Consider the following 19027-nt stretch of genomic DNA (forward strand, 5'->3'; position numbering starts at 1 on the left):
CGAAACGTCACGCGTGTCTAGTTCCCTCCGGCTCCTGGGGCGACGGTCCCGTCGTCCACGCAAATGCATATCAAGGTGACGGTAAATGAGTTCGTACATTTGTTCAAAATTCTGTGTCACCTCTGTGTCGTGTGCCAAGCAGCTTCGCTGGTCATCCGTCTTCACAAAGTGAAATGGCTCATGAATTTTATTTGTTTATTTTTCTTGTTGTTGTGGTTATTGGCCACCTTTTCTACGGGGCATTCCGTCCATGCATTGCCTTAGTAATGACATCGGCGTCTCTAAGTGGTGACCGTCAAATAGTTCTCCATTGGCGGGAGACATAAATAATCCTTTTTTTTTAATTCAGGGGTAGAAGCATGGGAAGGTTAAAGATATCAGAGCCGGCTATCTGAAATTCCTTACTCAAGCAACAACAGAAAGAGAGCTAGAGAGAGAACAAATGTCGAAAAGCACTATACACGCACGAACAAAATCGCACAAAGCTCTTCGTAGCCGCGCTGTAGCTTTTAATCACAATGTAGGTGAAGTAGAAATGAGAGATATCCTTTCGCAATGTGATTTTCTGCAACTACATGCGACCTGAAGAACAGCACGCATTCTTGTTGTTTTAGTCTTTCCGTGTAGGTAAGGAGCACCGTTATTTTCTTTTATAAAATAATTTGATGGTTTTCCCTTAATGCTTAGGTATGAAAAATAACATCAACCGGTCTAAATCATCACACTTTCACTTCTTCAATTTGGGAATTCACAACACGTTCGAAGAAATTGTTGAAGCCTAAGAGTTTTCTCAGTTTGTCAGACTCTCGCTCAACCCCAACAAGGAGGCGCACTCGGCTGCACGAGGTTTTACTGACTGTGCGCCGGGTAACGCGTCCTCTCCTGCGCGACCCGAGCCTCACTGCTCGTACGAGATCTGCAAACATAATTATCAAGAAGACTCCTGCCTTTGCCGCACTCCTCGCTGTGCAGGGCCCAGGCAGTCAATCTCAGACTTCTGCGAACAAGCACTTACCCGAGCCCCGCGGCGCTGCACACAATGTACCCCGAACGGTTCCCAAGCCCGGACTGCCCTCTGTGTGGTGGTTATGCGGACTTCGAACATGTCCTGTGGGGCTGCGCCTCTGCCGGTCCCCCTTTCACCCAAGAGGAAATGATGCAGCTCATTATAGGGCCCAGGACCAGACCTCTCAAATCCTGGCAGTCCAGAGGGCTCACGAGAGGCCGTCAGGTTTCACCTGATGGTCCCCGAGTGGGCCTATAGCCAGGTGACGTTGAGTTACTCACGTCTATTGTGGACCAAATAAAGTTGTTTCACTCACTCACTCACTCACTCCAAAGCTGAATCGGAAACAAACCATTTTCGCCGATCTAAAAAAGAAGAAAAGGAGTTGCCGCTCGACACTCAGCGTGAAGCGACGTCAGAGCATCTCCCGCCACCAATCTCTTATTATTTTGCCTAATGCCCTACCTATCTTGTTTAAAAAGAACGCAAAGTATTCCCAGCATAAAACTGTCTGAACCCCTATTGGGAACATTGTTTTTGTACTCCTCCATTGTATGTGATATTCCTACTTCATTTCTGCCACCAAACCTCCGATAACATCTTGCTAATCTCAAACTGCGGACGTGTTTGCTTTTACCATGCTATCCCTGAACCCAAGGACTTCGAGCAAACCAGAGGAGCCTAACCGACAGCTGGGTAGATACCTTCCAATGCTAATAAAACACGGAAACAGGGAAAACGAACGCCGCGCGGCGGCGGCGGCAAAGCGCTGTTGCGGCAGTGCGGCCACGAAGACTATAGTAGTGCGCCCCTGCTAAGTTGAGCGAGGAAACATCGGCTTCTTTTTCAACTTCCAGCACTTTGTCATGGACATTGAAAAGAAGCAAGTTCAGCGCGAATTGATGAGCTCTTTGAATGTTACTAAATAAGCTGTTCGCTCCTGCTAAACTCGCCAACGATTACGATGCTCACTAAAGCAAAATTTGAGGCAGCTCTGTAAGCGTTTTCACCTCGCGATTATTGGCTGGTGCGAACAATCTGTCCCGTGCGGCACGTTGCAAACGGAGCCAAGTTTGCAACGAGAGATCGCGGGAGGCAGCGCGTGGGCGCGATGCACAGCAGCTGCCGCAGACCTCCCAAGATGACGCGCGCTACTCTGGTGCCATCTCGTAGCCATGGTCGCCGCACTACCCTTTTCTCCTCTCTTTCGCCATACCCTCCTCCTCGCGTCTTTCATCCCCCATTGCGCTCCGCGTTCGCTCTTTCATCCTTCGCTGTTACGCTGACGCTCTTAAAATAAACGTATATAAAAAAAGAGAAGTGCGTTGGCTGCGGTTCGTGTGGCATCGAGCGATGCTGTGCCCCATGTGTTATGCGGAGCAGTATCACTCGACGCCACAGGAACACTTGATTTCGAGTTTGTCACCGAGTACACCTATTTGCATACTTTTCGGAGCTTGCTTTGGATAAGATTTTTGGATGATAGATTTCATTTTCCGGCTCTCGTGAAGATTGCATCAACAAGGTTCCGCTGTAGCTGTTACTCTGCATACAATGAAAGCGACGTGACCTATGCACCATCCATGCACTGAATCGAACCCCAAAGCCTGTTCTACAAAGAACCACTGAGATGCAAGTTTTATGCTGGCAAAGTGCCTATAATGAAAAATAGATTCAAGTGGAGTTATCGAGTTTGCTTTATTTATAAATACTTAAAGCAATGTAAAAACATGTGTAAACCTATTATTAAACCCAAGAAGAAAAAAAAAAGCAGGCATGCCACATTGAATCATTAGATCACCTGCGACAACATACCAACTGCATTCAAGTTGCTCGAGCAATATCATAGGCAGGTTGAACAGCTCGTTACTGCTACCAGAACATAGAAAAGCCCCACTAACAAATGGGTCCAGGGCATATTTGCATGGCCAAAAGCACAACTGAAATCACACCGTGTGAAACGAGCTTCATGATCTACGTTTAAGGTGAATGGCATCGCAATGAGCAGTTGCAAAAATTCCGGCTAAGCAATCTATGAAAACCACTGCAAGAAGCGCTGCGTCAACCAGTGTAGTGTAGTACCCGTTTGTGACTGGGCTGTCCATCCGTGATCCTGGGTGCTGCGCCACACGCCTAGGCGATATAGAGTGCTGGGGTAAACAAACCACAAAATGTATTTTATTGCACACAGCGCTGCTCTGTCATTGCACAGTCCGTGCTGTGTCTATAATACAACTCTCGATGAATGCCAGTCTCAGCTCTCATTCAGGAGCAATGTGGTGGCCAGATGCACATCATTGTTAGAGTTCCTCAAGGCCCTGACCACGTTCTGCCGCTCGAAGCCCATGTCCACAAGTGTCTGCACCTGTTGTCAAAAAAAGAAAAAAGCGTTTGTATGAAACAAGAACTGAAATACCGAAATATTGTATCCTTGATAAAAGCCGTGCCTGCTAGCAGAGCCACAGAAGTGGTAAAGCTGAATTTTGAATTCTCAATTTGTACCAGTAGCCAAATGCTTCACTAAGTTGGCTTTTCTTGCTTAGTCTTAGAAGTTCTCACAGCAGTGTTATTAGCTAGCAATAGATCTCAATAGAAATATGGACATAATGACATGACCAAAAACCTCACACTATCACTTCATATAGAGTCACGTGAATGCAATAATGCAAGGGTGCACACTTGGGCTAGACAAAAACGGAAAGTGATGCAGCGGCAAGTGTGCATACTTATGGTGCGGTGAAAAATCCAATTGTGACATGAGATGCGATAATTTTGGAGTAAACAAAGCGTTCCCTTGCATACACAAGCAGGCCATGTGCAGTGGTGCGAGAAGTGTGCTACACAAATCCTAATATGCTCACCACATGCGGAGGTTCAGGTACCCGAAGCATTATGAAGTGCGCCCCTACTATGAGCTGTAAGGGCATAGTGTATTTTCTTCGGGACTATAGTCCCCACTCAGTCTTTAGTCCACTGAGACGAATTTGAGCATAACTCTTTTGTTACCGCGAGAAAATGGTGGTTCCTTTATAGATCTCGGAAAAAAAATGATTTACCACTACAAATAATATTCCAGTACACATTGCAGAATCGCATATAGTGCATAGTGAAATGCTTTTTCCAAAAATATATGTTGCCAAACAATGAAATTTATTAGGTAAAACATAAAAATTATAGAAAGCACCATTTTTGCTTCCAGTTGATAAAAGCAATAAAGAAACATGATATCTACGAAAACATTAATATCAAAGGAAATTCAGTATATACATTTCAAAGATAAGTAACCCAGGAATAGTGTCTGGAAAAATAAGTGCTCAGTACACCACCATTCTTTGGATACAAGAAAGAAACCAAGACCACTTTATCGCTTATGCCATGCGGTGAAGCAGTTCCTGGATCTTGTGAAGCCTAGGTGCACTCTGCACTTTTCCCACAATACGTCTGGTTTATGTTCAGCTTTGTGGTCTTCGTAACACATATTGCAGTTCTGCCATTTCGGCATCTTCTGAGGATGGTCCGATGAGAAGTCCAAGGAACGTACTTCACCAGTTCGTATAGAGTCACGCACCTCTTCCAGGACCGATCGCTCTCAGTGTAGCTGGGCAACTACAAGATTATGCATCCAAGCATATCTGTTTGCATTCTTGCAGATTGTCTTTATCACCTCTGCAGAGAAGAAAGAAATCCCATGCCGCTGTAAACTGTCTTGCGCTGATTTGTAGTGCTGGGCCAAGATGTGCTACGAGCCGCCTTCTTGGTGTGAACGGAAGTTTCTTTGCTGCCGATGGTAGCACATCATAACTAAGCGAAGTATGCACTTTGAAGATAATCAATAGAGCTCTCAGGTCGTGAAAAAAGATCGGCAGATAAGCCCGCACAAGAAAGCAGGCCGCTCAAGGCCGTAAAGGAAATTCGATGGTGAACAGCTGCGGATGTCCCATGCTGACACAGGACATTGTCTCCATCAGAGCTTGAATGTGCTTTGCTGTCATCTTCGGAATAATAACTCAAGTCCACATCACTAAATTGAAGTGCAGGTGCAGCACAGTTTCGAGTACAATGCTTTTCTGGCAATGCAGCCATGTGGGACGACGTCATGGGAGCAACTTTCGATAAGGGCGCAGTGACACTGGCAGCGCCCCTTGCCTGGATATTATAAGAGATGCGAAACCAAAACTCTTGGAAGCTGGTTGGAAATGCCAGGTCCACATGTTGGACATGCGACAGACCTTCAGAAATACACTTTGGTAGAATAAAACGACTCGGACTCCAAAGCAAAGCTCACTGGCGAATGGCTGGAGTCATTTCCAGTTAATTATCACTACCGCGCACTGTCGGACAGCAAAGCTGGTGATATAATTTAATTCTTGACTTGCTGGGAGTCATTTGACTACAAAATTTTGATGCTAGTGCAGTGTAATCGTGTGCGGCATGCTTTTTTCTTGAGCATGACAGAAGGCGACATTTGCTACAACATACGCACCTTAGTTCGCAAAAAGGTCCGTCAAAAATCACGACGTCGCCGGAGTGTGAAAGCTTAAACTGATTTTGAAAGTTCAGTGCCTGTACTAACTACTGGATGGCCTTAAGTGGATAAGAAGCGGCTCCAACATGACAAAATTGGCAATCTAAAGCATCGATCATCGGTGATCAATTCGAATAGGCATGGTAACGAAAGATTTAAGGGAAAGTTTTTAATCTGATTAGCATATTTAGAGTGCTTCCTGTACTTTCCAGAGGTTGGCTGTACATTTAACTATGTCTTTAACCATTTTCCCGCACACTTTGGTCACTGGCTGGTCTATGCTCTAATGGGTAGGGCATTTATTTGGCTGCTGTGCTGAGGGAACTAGGTCCGAAACCAACCGTCGGACCAACCTGAGTCACTGGGTATGTGGCACTAGGTATGCAATGCAATTCAATGAACCTCCCTAGCGCCAACTTGAGTAACTGGGTATGTGCCGACTAAGCTGCACTGTGCAGTTTGCAACAAGGTTTTGCACATGTGTTCACAAATCTGAACACTAAAATGTAGCCACTTCAACTACTGCGAGCAGCATTCCCTTGCATATCGCAAGCTGTCAGTATGAGCTGGAAATACTGCTTGCGTGCAGCAAAGATAATTGCAGAGCTGATTTCGCTATGCGATATAGCATAGGAAAATTTGGCAGGCACAATCTCGTCTCGGATTCTTCAAGTGCCATTTCAGTTCTTCAAAAATTAAATCTTGTAGACTTGGCACTCCACAAAATTTATAGCTTTAAACTTCTATAGTCCAGAAAATATGGTAACAAAATATGAACAGAGAGATATTGCAACCAGTTACCATTCGCGACATTGAAAGCTGTCTCCAACCACTTGCCACAAGGTGCAGCCATCTCATCATGTTTCACACTGTGTTCCAGGATTTCAAGAGAAGTGTGCACCTCTGGACACCTATTGTCCAATCAATCGCCAATGTGCTTGCAGCGCATTGTTCTTTTAGATAGTGTATAAATGAATAAAGGTGGTACAAAATGTGCCAGCTAGCACAAAACCCTTGCTGTGCTGATGATGACAAGCACAAATTGCAAGCAGGAATGTGCTGCATGTTTCATTATGCTGCCTTCAATGAAATTTTGTCCCAAGGCACTCAGGGCATGTGGCACATGCAAGGCAGTAATAATAATAATAATAATAATAATAATAATAATAATAATAATAATAATAATAATAATAATAATAATAATAATAAAAGCGCTCCAGCCAGCATACCTGCTCCTCTGTAGAGTGACCATTTGGTATGTTGCTTCGGTTTTCTGCATTTGAACAAAGTAGGAACAACATAAATGTTTTAGAAGTATGCAGCTACCACGAAGGTCCGATTTAACAAACACACCAGCCTACTAGCTCCGAGACAGGCATAACTTGCAAACACGAAGCACTGAAGTTCACAAACCAGCTGTAGCGAGTTTCCAACAGTGCACCACAGCCATGATCAAATTTACAGCATAGGATATGGGGCTGTGTATTCTACTATAGCCATGCAGTATAGCTGCGCAGCTCAATGTTCTCAGCTGTACTTCAATAACCTTGTGGTAACTTGCATTTCAACAGATGCAAATTATACACCATTGCAGAGGGCATTAGAAAGTGTGCTTATTTATTTGTTCATAATACCATATCATACTGCAGACCCAATACAGGGCCAAAAAAAAAAGAAGAGCAGAAATTCAATAACATTAGAAAAAAAAAGAATAAGTGTTTACAGCCAGCAAATAAAACATTCAGGAACAAAAAAAAATATGGCATACACCCTCAAATAGAACAGACACAATTCAAACTAAGAGAAAGATAGGCAATATGCACTTACAAAATGTCCACAAAGCACAACACAAGAGAGAAGTAATTTGTCTTGGTTAAAGTGAAAGCGTGAGGTCTATCTGAGTGCACCAAACAGCACGAACAGCAATGTGGCCCCATCGACTGCAAGCTTCCCCGCCTTAGCTATCAACAGAAGTACAGCTGGCCCAGAAATAAAACAAGCAAGGACACAAAGAGCACATTGATGACATATTTGACATTATGATGAATAAGAAAGAAAAAGTTACCATAAGCTTCTGTATTCATCATATTATTCCAAGCGTCACTGTCATCCAAGCTGGGAACAAGCCGCTCTGCATAGCCTTGTGCCATCTGCTGTCGGCTCTGGATGCCACGGCAAAAAAGATCAACAGTTGAAATAAGTCTCTGCTAGTCTTCTGTGAACAATAGTGACCATGGACTCGGAAGAAGAATGTAAAACAAGAGGGACAATGAAGTTCTTGATAGCTCGACAATTCAGGACATATATGATTAGCAATGACATGAGCAAAATAATGCATTTTGAAGATCTAGACAGTGCCATTATTATTCCTGCACCCTTTTCTTTTCACATTCAAGACCAGATTCTCATGTTTAGTACCACCAGAGAGATATTTCTTTGCTGGTCTTGAGCACACACCTTTTCCAAGATATATAGGTACTTCAATAACAATTATTTACCTCTAGAAACAACACACAAGCAGCAGGAAACCTGAAACAGCAGCGACCGACAAGCAACACATTGTCTTTCGGTCACAGTGCCCTGTAGCCAATTTTGCCTTCTTTAGGAACTGGTCGGAACAATCTGCTTCGAAGCAAGCGTCACTCTGGTAGGTGGTGTCCTGTGCTTACAGGAGAGGGCGTTGCACATGCCATCCTGATTTCTTTATTGCATGCATTTTCTTGCAAACATTCTGCTGCCCAGTATTTCAACCCATTTAAAGCTTTTCCGTGAACAGAATTCATTTTTCATAAAGCTTGACTCAGTATTCACGAAATTGTAAAATGAGACAAAATTCCTAAACACTACCAAACATGCAGGAGTTGGCAGGTATGTCAATGGCCTTAGAAGGGACACTAAAGGTAAATAATATGTCAAGCCAAAGTGATAGATTAGTGCTCGAGAATCCCTAAGGTGCCCATATTATTGCGAACAGAGCCTTAGTAATCGAGAAATTGAGGTAAGTGCAGAACACGATTAGACTACCACAGGACGTTCAAGTACTTGCCTGGTGACGAAGGCACTCCTCATTTAACTTCTGTCACTAGTAATCAGCTGCTCGTTATAAAAACATCATTGTATTGCATTATAAGACAAAAGAAAATGCTACTTGTCCAGCTCCATTTCAATTTTAGAAAAATGAACTTACTGACATTGCCCTTGACAACGACGTGGGCAGGTCAGAGGTTTCATTTTCGCTCGATTCTGCGCCACCTGCACTTTCGCATTTCAGTAGTTTCATTATCACATAGTGCTGCACTGGTTGTGCTGACTCGCGAAACTCACACAAAGTGCAAGCAAGCGGCAGAGAATTCCACTTCCGTATGATGTTGCGTAATGCCCGAATGGTCCACGCCAGTTGCCCAAAAGCAGCTGCAGTGGTGAATACACTGCACTGTCTTAGTTCGGTTTCTCCACCCGCGTGTTTGCGCTTTGTACAAAAAACTGCACCGCCTTCTGTCAGCCGCTGTTTTACTCACCGACGGCAGCAAAGGGCAGTGATGGCATATGCAACTTCACCACACCCTGGTTGGGTGGCGGGGGATTTAGATTTGAACTGCGATAAAGGTATACAGACCTTTCAGATGCCATTTTCTAGTAAACTGTCTTTTCTTGGTACAAAACGAGCAAGGTTTCTGGAATGGTGTTTAAACAGTCCACGTCGACTTTGTATTTACCTTTAGTGTCCTTTTAATGGGCCTGTAAGGCATACTACATAAATACATAAACAAACATGAGCAACCCACTATGCCCATGGCAGCAGCGGCGAGGTGAGGTGGCGTCCGGGAACCCCTTGCGTGCTGCAGGAGCAGCTGCCGCTCGAGCATCTCGGCCTGCTGCTGCCTCTGGATTTCGAGGGTGGCTCCCATGAAGGGCTCCTCCCGAGGCGGTGAGGAACGCATCAGCCTCCCGATTGTCGCTCCACACAGTCGGCCTATCCAGCTGGGCACCCGCACTATTGAGCTTACCCAAAGCAGGTTCCAGCGGCATATCACTCCGGCCATCTGCAGGATACCCCCACATGCACTTGTCAAGCTGGGCACCTGTTTTGCCTCACAACACTGTATGGATGGATGATAACAGGGTCCCTATTGAAACGGAGTGTTGGCATGCATCACCAAGGTTCTTCCCTTCCTACTGGGCCCCTCTTCTTCACTTTCATAACATATGCAGTTTACGGTAACAAAACACCGAATCTTTAAGAACTCTATGCCAGGCTATAAATTAATTTTAAAACTTTACATCTTCACTGTGTGTTCTTTTCTGCCACTAATCCTTTAGCCATAGTCTCCTCCACCTCAGATGCCGTTAATGCCCAAGGACTCTGGCATGCTAACCACATCCATTTGTTCTGGATGGATACAGCGACATTCTAAAAAAATTCGCTGAGTGATATCTTCCACATTTTTACATGCTATGCACACATCTTTGTCACCAATGTCCCATAGGGCATTTGGCTTGACAATCATTGCACTGTACAGCAGTGAAACTGGTGGCTGCCTGCAGCTGCATAGGCAATTTTAACAGCCATCAAATTAGTAGTTTATTTCAGTGTGCAGAAGACATGGGTGCAATCTGAAGTCTTAAAGGCCTTTGAAAGGCGGAAGCGCACAGCCTATTTAAATGTTGTGCACATTTATAAAGCACAAAAACTGTGAGCAAGTCAAATTGGTCCCATTGTTAAATATTTTAAAGCATAAAGCTTTCTTTGCCTTGTTCCTTTATTTTGCATTGTTGTCTTACTGAGTAGACAGTCCCTTGGGCCACTAAGACACCGAGAATGTACCTACTGAATGTACCCACATAGACAACTTGGTGAATGTAGCAGTGCAACTTGCATAACTTGAGTCACTGGGCATGCGCCCCCCCCCCTTCCCCCACGAAAAAAAAGAAAAGGAACAAGTGGTAAGAAATTAAAAATGGAGCAAGGCAGCAACAGAAGCAGCCAAGTATTTAGAAAGAAGTTGTCACTGCAACAGATGCAGCATCACAACACCAGGAAAAGTCTGGAATTTGAATGTTTTGTTTTGCACTTGACTGGTCTTTTTTGTATTAAAGGGCCCCTCACCAGGTCTGGCCATTTTGAGCTAACAAGCACAGAGCATACATTGTGCAATAACGATTGTGTCTGCAAAGTATTACATCGCTACGTGCCGCGGATAGATCTGAAATTTCAAAACAAATGCCGTTTTCTCTACTTGCGACCGCTGCACTCCAATCTGGAAGGCGAGGTAGTCGTGTCCATAGTGTGACGTCGCTCGTGGCGACACGTGACTTCGAGAATTATTCAAGACAACATCTGTTATTTGTGTGATCTGTTGCTTGAATTAACGAATTGAAGTTTAGAGAAATAATAAAACACACAAACGGAATGTCTGCATGTTTTTTTGTTTTACTTCGCACCGAAGCAAGAGAGATGTACTTCCGCTTGATCGACTTGTTCCCACGGTTGTGCGGTCAATGTGCGCAGGTACCGGAACTATGCCATTTTCTACCGTGTTCTAGCGCGTGATCATGCTGTGCGATCCGCTTGTTCTGCCTCAGTATTCGTGTAGCACTCATGTAGCACTGAATTATACCGCCACTCATGTTTCTTTGTGCACACTGCACAAAATCGTGCACTGTGTGAACGAGACAACAGCTCGCACGCTACGCTGTCGGCGAAAGTGCGTATTGGGGGGGGGGGGTAGAGAGAGAGAGAGAGAGAGAGAGGGGGTGCCTGCGACTTATGCGTCACGCGATCCTCGAGTTCTGGTAATGGGAGAATGCAGGGAAGGAATTTCGCTTGCATAGGCTAGACGGGGCGAGTGGAGAGAGCGTCTCGCTTGGCAGTGGAGCCTGCCTGCTGAAATCATGGGTTCGCGGCACTGAAACATTTCTATCTGGACTTAATGAGCCGATTTGAAAAATTTTTGTGGCAGAATGCTCCCTAGACAACACGTAACAACTTCCAGTGTATAACCAAAATTTGCTAAGGGGGCCTAGTGAGGGGCCCTTTAAGGTTGCTTGATTTTGTGCCATTTTCCAGCTGAGTTTATTTCACCATTTCTAGCCCTGCCTAAATTGAACCCGAGTACAACAGTTGCTATTGTTACTGAGTCACTATCTGACAGAAGGTCTGTTAAATCATCCATGTCTTATCTCTCTTATTCACTAGTTCCTGCCCATCTACAATATGTTCATGTAATTGGGTACCTGCTCATAAGGCTTGTTTTGAATGGAACTGCCGGTTCAGTGTCAAAGGTGCAACCCACTCCTTCCTATCTTACTGCTGACAGCACGCATCACGGTGGTTAGATTTTGAAGGCATGCAGCTATGAAAGCATTATCAAACCCTGTACAAGCTGCTTTTCCAGGTTATAAGCACCCATTATTTCCCTGACATAGCAAATTTTATAACACTGGAAAGCTCGAGTTCCTCCTGAAGAAATTACATTGCCACATTACCTCCCTGGATTTCTTTCTTACACAGGTCAGGTTTGACGCCCTTCCTTCTGTGCTTGTTTTGCAACAAGGAAGAGACAATTGAACAATTCTTATCTTATGGTAACTTCACTGTTGCAAGAAAAACTAACTATCTGAAGCCTTGGCAGATCTTGTTAGTATTCTGTAACTTTGGGTCTTGGCTCTGGGATTCAATGATGGGGATGTTTGCTCGACCAACCGAGAATTTCTTACTGAGTCCTACCGATGGCCCTGTTATATTTGTAACTCTTTTTTCTTTTGAAATTCTCAATAACTGACCATTCATCCTTATTGTTGTTATTTTTATTCTAACATGTAATTTCGCCTTTCCACAGCATTTACTTGGTAACTCCTGAAAAACTTATTACTGGTTATAACTTGGAATAACTAATCTATTTCTTGGCCAATCCCCTTTTATATGCCCTACTTTTTAACTGGATAACAATGACAAATGAACTGAACAAAATGGGACCAGAGCGTACATTGAGCCAGAGTTACTAAGAAGTGAACAAGTTGGCAACAGAAAATTGAAGAATTTGGCGACAGAGAAGTTTGTAGAATTACATTCCAATTGAAGAAATTTGTGCAACCATTTCCATTATTACTATTACATTTGCATAATATCTGCTTTAGCATTTGCACTAATGTCAAAGAAAGCTTCACTTAACAGAGATTCCCACATTAGGGAGGGATTAACCAAAATTTTTTTCCCCCTTATGGCAATTATGCATGCCAGAATTATGGCAGTGCCAAAAATTGCTCAAGTTATCAGTAGTAATTAGACTGCAATCTATGCGAGACTTATGCGAGTACAGCTGCCATACATCTAAGAGCAACAGCAGTGCTATGACCATAAACACACTGTCAGGAACAGAAATACACAGTTAACGTATTGAAGTCAGTGGTGGAGGTAGATTGTTTTCCATAATACAAGTCGTTGCTAGCGATGGTAGCACAATGAGCTTATTGTTAAATTATTGAAAGCCTCAAAGACTACTATCTTTCATGCTAGAATTGACCTGTAAAAAGGGCAATGCCTTTATCAGATGAGTTTGTGGAAAGAAGAGCACCTGGGAAAAAAATGATTTTCTTTTCATGATTTTGCTTTTCTTTTTTATTGAAATAACTACAAAGCACAATATTCCAAACATGTGCCAGGTTGTTTCTGATCGTTGCTTACATTAGGTGGCTCCAGCTTCCCGCGGCTGGTGTCACGTTACTCAACTATTTCTGAAGAGCAAATGGTAAGCAATGCAGTGGCAGCGTGGCACCAATTACATAGTCTTGGAATGCACTGAAACAACACTATACATTTTACCACTCTCTCCATATATCCATTTCCACATCCTGCATGCATTTCAACAGCAACTTTTCATGGGTTGCTTGCGCATCTACTCCAACACACTATGCCGCTGTTAACTGCAGTAGATTCACCATTCTCAGAAGATGGTACAACGATGAATAAATCCTATTATTCAATAATTATTATCTTGCAGCATTCACATTTCTGCGTCCGCATAACTTTTGGAAAGGAAAAATGCAATCCAAATTTTGCTGTCTCTACCCCTTCAACAACTGCACACAAATTAATGGTCATACGTGTTAGAAAATATTACCTACACTTCACACTCAAACCTAGCATGTCGCAGTTTTGGTTATTGCGACTTTTGCTGCCAGATTAAATTAAATATTCCCCTGAAGATTGCAGGCTGCCTATAACTTGAAGCAGGTCCTAAAATTAAAATGGTTATGAGCAGAGGCCAGATTTTTAAGAACTAAAATATTTAAGCACTAAAATAATTGGTTTTAGGTGTCTAAAACAGGTGTTTGAAGCATTGTTATTATGCATCATAGGGACCAAAAATTGCTTTCTGTATTGAAGGTTCAATGCCAATTTTGATGGTAAGAAAACTGAAGTAGACTTCACATTGAGGTAATGACTTTACTTTGCAAGTCATCGATTCCTAGAGCCTTTTTTGGACACGTGAGAGACCGATTTTTGGTCAACCTGCATACTGCAAGCATGTTTAATACATCTGTTCAGACACAATGAGCATGCAATGCGTGTTTATTAGCCAGACAATCTGCTGAAAATCTCATCAAGTGGAGCAAGCACGAAAACCCCAAAATTACACCAGGTAAGCCGCTAAACCGTTAATGATAAAAGGTAAAACTTGTGCCTAATGAATTGAAGTCATGCATTATTCCAGTAAGAAAAGAAGTGCTGAATAATGTGCGTTCAATGATCTTTTTAAAACCTATTACAATAACCACATGATTATCACCTCTAGATTTTTAAGTTCAAGATTGTGCCTCTTCTCGCTTGCGATAAGCTTTTATAGGACGAAAACAAGCACTCGCAATCGCCAGGAGTGAATGGAACACTTTTGTATTTCCATATTGCTGATGGCATCACACTCGCTGGGATTCTTAAGTGTTACCCTCCAAGACCTCGAAACTTTCTTTGGGCGGAAAAACAACAACTTCTGTTTCTTGTTTACGCAGACCACAACCTTGTACAAACTTTCTCGACAGCTGCTGCAATACACGTGGGCTGCGTTAAACTTTTGTCTCGTCCTTTTTCTTTTGTGGTTGCATGTGTTAGCGCTGTTATAATTTTCAAATCAAGTATGCACCAAGTCGCCCAGAAAGAAGTTTTAATGAATCAACTTGTGTTATGGTGCAGCAGCTACGTCGCACCCCGTGCACTGCTCATAAGAACTGTTCCGTAAGCACTTTTTCTATATCACTGTGACTATAGTCTTTGCAAGCTTTTTTTTATCATACATTAGAGCACAACAGCATGTACCCGCTTATGTACATTTATCTAAATAAAGAGAGCAGGACGAGTGGCAGAGCTTACTGCTTTAGATAAATTGCCATAGGCTTGTTTTCTCTGTACAACCACGAAAGAGTACAGGCGCTAACAAGGGTAAAGCACAACTACAGTCCATAGTAGTCCCAGAAAACTTTGCATGCTTTCATTTAAAATACACACTGTGCTCTACAGTCGGCACTCTTTCCAAGCTACAGCCAACAATACACTTTTATCAAAATGCTGCGCCCATTTTTCTCTCTAATCTCTGCTTTCAGTGTAACATGGAGTTGCGTTACTGAAGAAATAGACTTTTTATTACCTTGTTCTAGGTCACTACTAACCGTAGTGAAATACCGTCAAAGGATCAATAAACGCTACCACGCAAGCCCTTATTTGCTAGATCACATTGCCAGGTGCATTGCCATTTGTAACAGCATCTGCCAATGCTGCTAAGTCTTAATGAAAGAAGAATGTGCTTCCGAAACATAATGAGCAGCCCTGCAAAAAGAGTTTTCAGGTGCAAAAAAGCAAAAATAGGCATACATAGGAGCAAACAACCGAAATAGGCATTTATAGGTACCTTATATTCAGTGCTAAACAACTTCTTAAACCATAATTCGTGCTCATGCACCAACAGGGTGCAATTGCAACGCATGGGAAGAAATCGGCATTTGCCAATAATCCGATTTCTGGTTATGAGCTTTGCAGGACTAGATCTTTACGAACAACAATAGCGAACGTAAGTTGCCACAGAATGAAGTCTGTGATCCACTCACCAATGAACACAGCCCACACACTGCTGTCTCCTTGGAAGTGCTAAGTACCTGCGAAAGCAAAAAGCCGTGCAGTATGATGTAGGAGACTGGTACAGAGCGAATAAAATGCACTTCATGCGTTCCCTTGCACACTGTTGTCACACAGCACTAGACAAATGCACTCGAAAATGCCTTTCCCAACAATCCTATCAAGTGAGGAGGGGAAGGAAAAGGAAGTACTACAAAAGGTGTTGACAGGTTCACAGATGCACATTAACAGGTTCACATGTAATAACACTCAAAGCGCTTAAGGAGTCCTGCAACACACCCAAGAAAGCATCCTTTGTGGCATTGATATCAATGTCGCACTGTGGTGGTTTAGTGCATAGGAGACATCACAGAGTCAACTATGATGACTGGAGAAAAATGCAATGCTATGTTTGTGTGGCATTGAGAGTCCTGTGCAAAAACAACCAAATTATGCTTTACACCAATTTTAATTAGGACCTCTACCTGAGAACAAATGAACTAGGATGAAAAGGTTTATCAAAGGCCACATGAGATGCTTAATACCTATTTATGCTGTTGCTCATTTTGATCAATAATCCACCTTCTACCTCATGCTGATCTTGAATTTGATAACTTACGTTTGCATACATTGTTTACCATAGCTTCTTTCTCTTTAATTTAATTCTCATGCCAAGAAGGAATGTAGAGCAAACACAGAGGCATTAAAAAACTGTTGCATGGACTCTTGAAGTGAGAGGTTTACATAAATGCTTTCGCAGGAAGTTGCTTTTATGGTGTGGTGCATATAAAGAACCTTCAATATCTATGCTAAAAATGCTGCATGATGTGTATTACACCTGTGAGAAACATGCATTGAAAATTATGTAAATGACGCACCTGCAGCCCGAGCAAGTATGTGAGCGTTTTCCCTGTGACAGGGATGCCCAGCACATGTGACTGGGCCACTCGTGGGATATCGAGCAGGTAGTTCACAAAAAGTGAAAACACCAATGCATAGCTGCAAGAAATCAGACAGCAAAGGTTGGCCACATGTACAGTCAGCTATGATCATGATCATTATCATAGCCGATATAACCAACTCTAGAGGAAAAGCTCCCCATAGCACCCATGCACTGAAATCGGGATGCACAAGGGCATTGCCATATTGCTGCTCTGCGAAGGCGCGCATTCCCAGGTGATGAGACGCAATTCAGACGAGACATGCAATGAACGCAATCGCAAGCCTCTCTCAGTATGGCGACGCCATCTAGTTCAGGTGCCCGCAAACGCACCCTTTCATGCACCGTAAAATTTACATAAGAATTTTATAAATTGCAATCAGATATTGGTAAAAAATATACGGAATAAACTTCATACATTGATCATATGTACATGCAAAGTGTAAATGTTTGGTTTTGCATGATATTTTTCATATATTTAGCACCCCAAAATGAGAGGCAGCAAGATGATGCACCTTTGCAGTTGAACTTCTTTTGTCCCGCTTTTATTCTAGATCTTTATAGAAGAGCAGTAATGTAAGCAGATAAGGCAAATACTAAAAAATTATTCACAAAGCATACTTGAAGGAGTAATTGCCAGCTGAATGAAAAATCATTAAAATAAATTGCAAGGTTCAACGTCCCAAAACTGCACAGTGGGTTATGATGGACGCTGTAGTGAAGGGCTATGAATAATTTTTACCACCTGGGGTTTGTGCACCTAAATTGACATGCATGAGAGTTTTAGATTTTGTCTCGATCGAAATGTGGCCACGCAGCCGGAATGGAAAATGAAATATTCTAGAGCACAATGTGTACTCATCGCATGCATCAGCAAAGCAACATCATCATGTTCTACAATAATGCATATTATGGGCTGCACATTAGTATGTACGGTATGCATGTATGTATGTATGCGTGCATGTTTGTATGTAGTACCATTAGAAATATGCACTGGCAAATCTAGAGGAACAATGCCGATCCCTTCAGCAATGTTAACGCCACGTAGCCACTCAAGGTCAACTTCAAATGTTGTTTACATTAAACAATGTCTCAGCAAACACAGATATACTTAACCAGATATGCATTACTGCTAGTAGTGCCAAGCAGTTGCTCTCTCAGCAGAGGCAGGACATGTTTGCCTTTATTTAAGATACTGTACGGCACGAGGGTGCTCACACTTCTGGCTCGTGTATGCGCACTTATGGAATGGTAAAAAATACGGCATGCAATATGCGTGGAACAGCAGCAGCAGTACACTTACGGTCCACTGGGAAACGTTGACAGTGGGACCTCGAAATGTCTCAGCGTGTATATAGATGCAAGCTCCAAAAGTGTGGCCACTGCCGATGCAGCCAAGAGGAAAGACTGGAATGAGAACATCAAATTTAGGTGCCAAACAAAGTCGGTTGCTGATCACCGGCGGCAGTGCTACTCGGCGGCAGTCGCCGTACTTACCGCAAACTTTTGTGAGCCATAGCGTCGTTCAAATACCCGAAAATAGTAGATAAGGAGCGACCCGCACACCAAGTCTTTAGTGTCGAGAAAGCACACTTTTGATGTGACTAGCCTCCAAAACTAGAAAGCAACAAAAAGAAGAGCAATGTCATTAGCTGACGCGACGCACAGAGACACACAGTTAACGAACTGATGTCGCCAGGCAGTGACACGAACGCGATGTCTACTTGTGATAGAATAACAATGACAGCTCACCTCTCCCCTGTCAACGATGTCCGAGATGTCGTACAGGACGTAGTGCCTAACCTGGGCGAGTATAGGTGTGTGGAGCGCACATGATGTGAGAAATATCGAACCTAGCAGCCCCTTGGACACCGGAGCCTTGTCTGAAATTGATCGATGCATAGAAAATACACAATGAAGGGCTGCTGTAATCCTAGGTGTGACAATCGCGTGCTAACAAGTACGACTGGCTTGGAACGAAAAGTAGGATAAAGACGCCCCGTACACGACATGGTACAGCGCTTTGTGTAAACGGCACGCGAAAGTCACTTACAGAATCCCGACGTACTGTACTGAGAAAGCATCGCAGCCATTCCTCCAATTCAACTAACTAAATAAATACCACGAGTCACGTCCGCTACCATTATGATTACACTACACTAACGTGAGCTTATCCTAGCGGATCGTGAGAGAAGCTGGCATCAAAACAAGAACCAGCACATTTGAGTAGGGTATGAACAACTTGAAAACAACTATCGACCACAGGCTAAGGTTAGAACATTTTATTAGCAATTGCAAATTATATAAATTACGAAACTATATAGTTGAATATAGATGGTAATTTTATGTAGTGAACAAGTAATGGAACGTTGACAGTACATTCAAGGTTCCATTCGGTTCCCACAGTAATAATTACTTATGGAATTAAAACTAAATCCTGATTAAAATTGT

The 19027-nt window shown here is 43.1% G+C and overlaps 1 protein-coding gene across 1 annotated transcript; it reads right to left on the bottom strand.

Annotated features, from left to right (window-relative positions):
• Positions 1 to 3162: 3162 nt before the first annotated feature.
• On the bottom strand, positions 3163 to 18765 carry LOC126540670 (ubiquitin-associated domain-containing protein 2-like). The gene is made up of 10 exons (XM_050187505.3): positions 18630 to 18765; positions 18329 to 18459; positions 18074 to 18193; positions 17880 to 17983; positions 16515 to 16635; positions 15630 to 15677; positions 9317 to 9574; positions 7597 to 7693; positions 6761 to 6804; positions 3163 to 3371 (listed from the first exon to the last, which is right to left on the bottom strand). Exons 1-10 carry the CDS (start codon positions 18667 to 18669, stop codon positions 3261 to 3263), a joined length of 1074 nt encoding a protein of 357 aa, XP_050043462.1. The 5' UTR covers positions 18670 to 18765; the 3' UTR covers positions 3163 to 3260.
• Between the last annotated feature and the right edge of the window lie 262 nt (positions 18766 to 19027).

This window comes from Dermacentor andersoni, chromosome 2, assembly GCF_023375885.2.
Source record: "Dermacentor andersoni chromosome 2, qqDerAnde1_hic_scaffold, whole genome shotgun sequence".
Taxonomy (NCBI): Eukaryota; Metazoa; Arthropoda; class Arachnida; order Ixodida; family Ixodidae; genus Dermacentor; species Dermacentor andersoni.

Coding starts and splice junctions, on each gene's coding strand:
- LOC126540670 (XM_050187505.3), bottom strand. CDS start 18,669: ATGGCTGCGATGCTTTCTCAGTACAGTACGTCGGGATTCT. Junction 15,678..16,514: donor CATACTTGCTCGGGCTGCAG/GTGCGTCATTTA, acceptor TTGCTTTCGCAG/GTACTTAGCACTTCCAAGGA. Junction 6,805..7,596: donor GATGAATACAGAAGCTTATG/GTAACTTTTTCT, acceptor GTTCAAATGCAG/AAAACCGAAGCAACATACCA.